The sequence below is a fragment of the Priapulus caudatus genome, unplaced genomic scaffold (genome assembly GCF_000485595.1).
Source record: "Priapulus caudatus unplaced genomic scaffold, Priapulus_caudatus-5.0.1 Scaffold2177, whole genome shotgun sequence".
NCBI lineage: Eukaryota > Metazoa > Priapulida > Priapulimorpha > Priapulimorphida > Priapulidae > Priapulus > Priapulus caudatus.
This window is the reverse complement of record NW_014579238.1, coordinates 15823-20390: the sequence shown is the minus strand read 5'-3', so window position 1 is coordinate 20390 and position 4568 is coordinate 15823. Positions and strand designations below refer to the sequence as shown.

The following is a 4568-nucleotide window of genomic DNA, read 5'->3' as shown; positions in this document are numbered from 1 at the left end:
CACCGGCCCACCGCAATGCCGGCAAATTATTTGGAGACCGTGCAGTAACATTGCAAAGGACCGGCCCTCCGAGCCGGTGGTTTCAGCCGTGTTAGCGAGCTACCAATATTTTCAATCTATAGCATTAATGAGCAAATAACCTACATACCTGAAGGATATCACTCTATATTGGATCAACATTTTACAAATTTGATCAAGAATGCAAGCGTGAAACATGAAATTTATTTTATAAACAAAAGTGAAGGCTGGCAAATTATGGTGAGGGCTGGTAACAAAATGCTGCTACCAGCACTCTGGACCGGTACGAAAAATCTGAATTTCGTGCCCTGAGCTCATAATGCAATCCTGATATGGAACCGAATCAAGAATCATGATACATGTGTGATATTCTATAGGACCTACCGAACTCAACTGGGTGCTGGTTATTTTCGGTCGTGCAAATACTACCTCACTGGCTGTGTCTGGCTCCTGAAATATACATAACAACATCTCTGCAAACACTGTAGATGGTGAAATATAGGAAAGCTTTCATGCTTATAAATTGAATTTAGCGTGAATTAGCAATGTGTTTTACCTATCCATTAGAATGAGTACTACAAATACACTTAACTTACAGTTAATCTGAGCGACGTTGGCAATGTGTTTACGGCTTTTACGCTATCATTTATGGTATTGCGACGTGAACGCGCCAAGTGCTATATGCTACACGAGCAGTGCGTGCAGTATTCACCTCGACGTGGGGATAGAGTCCGAGAGGAGTGAAATCTACACAGCTGCTCGACTTCGCACTAGTGCCCTGCTGGCTGTTCTGCAGAGAGAAGTCGTTCTGCCCGTGGCTGCGAGTGTAGTCCTTTATCTGCCTGTAATAGCAGGAGATACTCTGGATACACGTAGACATGCTTGTGTGCATTGTGAGTGCATGCTTATGCGCAGACAAAAGCACAAAGCTGTTGTTGACTGCCTGATAAGTTAATGTTGAACAATGATCTAGCTCAACAACAGCAATAAGAGGATCGCACACACGCTGTGACTCAGTTTCAGCTTTGAGGCTAATATCATATACATCCCCAGAACTCGCGTTTGTCAAAAACAACCAAATTAGTCTAAACATTAATCTTATCATTATTTTTTTCTCTTACACCGTTGAGAGAAACATTGTTACAAGTTACGAGTTATCTATATGCAGTGTATAGACCACAAGAAAAAAGTACCATTGAGAACATTTTTTTCCGACAACAAGCCCCTGACTCAGTCCTCTTTAAATCCTCTGTCATTCCACCGACGTTAACCATGACAATGACCCTGGCTGCTCAGTTATATTTAAACTGAAATCCTACGTCCCCCCCTAACGTTAAGCACTCAACAGCTGGAGCTTTCGCGCTTCGCTGCTGTCCCGCAGACATGCACGTGATTCTCCTGCCGGCAGTGATGCCGGCGTGCAGCCATGAAAGTCAACGAGCTTGATGCCCGCTCGCCGCAAGCCTCTGTCGCCTCCACGCGTCGCATTCACCGGCTTCACGTGGCAGTTGAGAACCTTGAATGAACGTGCCAAGCTGCACGGTTACAGAAAGAGAGAATACAGGTTTGTATTCGAGTCGCTCAGGAATGATCTACATTTCGTCTATGCGTTCGGTTTCGAGAAAATCGGTATACAAATCCCTCAATTCGATTCGTAAACCCTAACAAAAACTTACGTTACTATCGGCGGCTACACGAGCTTTGTTTTTAATACGGAAGCAATCCCACATGCACGCTTTGGTAGAAAAGCCATACCTGTATACGTGAAAACTATATTATAAATATTGTATTTACACATATATATTGTTACGTGCACCGGTTATAAGGGAGAGCAAACAGCAGAATATAACGCTAAGGTAGCTAACACTACTACTGACGGTTCGATTGCGAATGAGTGGACATGTATACCTTGTATAATTCTGTATAGATTTACCTTGATGGTATCCGCCATGCGTCAGCTCGGTCGCCCGTACAAGAACAGATCGACGCGTAACTCCTGCTGTATCGTAGTACGTTTTGCTCTATGTCTTTAGGCTGCTACGCGCGAGTCGATCCGCGCTACTGTGAATGCATGAATCCGGACCGTGTTCTGCGCCTTAACGTTGGTTGTCAACAATGCTAATCTGTAAGGAACACAGGAAGTCAATACGTGAGTCGCCACCTGACATTTTACGGTGGAAGCTGCGTAGAAGATAGCGAATCAAATCTAAATAAACGAGTGAGCCGGTCCGCCGCACGCTGTGACTCATGCGCTCCCACGCATTGCGATTAACCGTTCTGTTCATGAGCCCACGTGTTTAATTAAACACGAGCACGCATGTCATTCGTACTTGGGAATTTCTTCTTTGAGATCTGTCAGCATTGCCTAACAGGGGTGGAGAGAGTAGTTATTGTCTTTCTCTGCGTATATGCCATTGCGTATACTATACGTGTGTTCTATGCAATGCCAGATTAACCAGGTGGGGCTGTATCTGCATGCATGGTATTACAGCTGCTGCTATGCCTATATTCGCTCCACACGGGAGACACACGACATGCGCAAATCTGTAGATCTGTAATGGAAAACACAGAGCTCTACTGAGTCCGCACCGTCATTTACGGTGTGGAAGCTGCACGGAGAATCAAAATCTAAACTAAGAAAGGGCATGTTGTCGCCAACTACACTGTAATCCCCGTGATCTAGTATAAATTAAAATATCTCTGTAAGGCCCGTAGGAAGGTAGCGTAACATTAATAAGTCCCAAAGAAAGAGGTTTGTTACATCAACTGATCCGCCTGCAGTACTGTGCAAGTAATGTCGATTCTGTTACGCGTAGGAGGCTGTAGAGAAATCAAAGTCAGACGGCTCCAACTCAAACTGAAAGGTCAAGTCGTCAAGTGCTGTGAAAACACACTATCACAAGCGAATCTTACTGCTTTTTTGCTGCGGGCGCTTTTTACGGGGTTGTTTTTGCGCCTATGCGACAGACCTTCCTCCCAAAGATGTGTAAGTATACCAAGTTTGTAGCGCCGTAGGTCAATTAGGGGCGAGTTATAGGCGGCAAGGGAAATATTGATCAAGCGTCAAGGTAAAGGGTCAAATAAAGGTCGCAGCGCGACCTGTTTTGCTTACGCGCGCTGCACACCTTCTCCCAAGATGTGTAAGTATACCAAAGTTTGGTAGCGCTGGTCAATTTAGCGGGGCGAGTCATAGAGTGGAAGCTGAAATATGATCAAGGTCAATGCTCAATTCCAAATAAAGTCGCAGGTGACCGTCGGTTTTTGATACGCTGCCACACCTCCTTCCCCAATATGTGTAAGTATAACCTAGTTGGTAGCGCTAGGTCAATGTAGGGGCCGCAGTTTACAGAGTGGCAAGGGAAGATAGTGCATCAAGGTCAAGCGTGAAAGCTCAAATTAAAGGTCGCAGCGAACCTGTTTTTGGTACGCAACACACCTTACTCCCCAAGATGTGTAACGTAACAACAGTTTGGTCGCGCTAGGTCAAGAATTAGGGGGCCGAGTTTACAGAGCGGAAGTGGAAAGTTCTCTGCGGCGGACGCCGCCGAGAGCGGCGCGGCGGCTGGCAGACAATTAACGATAGTACCCCTCCCTCCAGCTCCTCGGCGTCGCGGAGGATACAAGTACTATAGTTGTTCCGTAGAGTACATATAATTAACCCAACCCAGGATAGGTTACAAAGCGTGACCTATCCTTTTGTGTGGAGAACCCCTGAAGTGAAATCACTCAGGGCGGTTATGCTGGTGTCATTTTCAAGAAACTAGATACTTCCAAATCTGGTTTTTATTCTCAACATGACCTTTCCTCCGCTATCCGGGAACTTACTAATGTATCACAATATTCTGTAATTAAACTAATATAAGACCTGTTATAGAAATTCGAAACGTGACGAGCGTCGTATACATTGAGCGCCATTTTATGTGAACCTGTAGATATTCCTATACTATTACTAGTGATGTCACGATCATCGATTATCATCGGTTGAACAGTGGCCCGAACCAAGCGCTTGGTTATAAAAATCCATAATCGATTTAATCAAAAAAAATAACTTGGAAAAGTGATGATAATGCAGTAACATGTATTATACACACAGTAGTAAAAAACAGTGCAAAACAACAGTAAACAGGGCTAAACTAAGCACATAACGATGCAGCAGTTCACAGTACATGCACACGACCGTTACGCAGCACGCAGGCATTCAATCACCCGAGTAACCGATTGTAAGCCGATCATCGGTTAACTTGGTCAACCGATGATCGATTATGAAATTACAACCGATTGACAACACTAACTATTACTAATCCGAGATTCCTCTGACCAATGCCCACACCGATGATTTTGGTGGATTTGCAGTCCTTGTGTTTTGGGAAAAAGCAGGCGAGTGAAAAATCGCACACCTTGGCTCGCCGAGGTGTGTGATTTGCATCGAGTGCCCGCAGGTTTGAATCCTAGACTTCGTATGAAAATGCCATTTCCAACATTTTGGGCTACAAAATTAGCTCCTGCATTTGTACTATTAATTTTGACATTTTTAGGTATTTTTTTTCCCG

General features: G+C 44.5%; 1 protein-coding gene across 1 annotated transcript in view; it reads right to left on the bottom strand.

The window, feature by feature from the left end:
* Positions 1 to 279: 279 nt before the first annotated feature.
* The window catches only part of LOC106818351, a 4961-nt gene continuing 672 nt past the window's right edge, over positions 280 to 4568 (bottom strand). The window contains exons 2-3 of the mRNA XM_014823068.1: positions 731 to 860; positions 280 to 468 (exon numbers count right to left, since the gene is read on the bottom strand). Of these exons, the coding sequence (XP_014678554.1) occupies positions 283 to 468; positions 731 to 860 (316 nt within the window). The 3' untranslated portion in view covers positions 280 to 282. The remainder of the gene's footprint in view (positions 469 to 730; positions 861 to 4568) is intronic.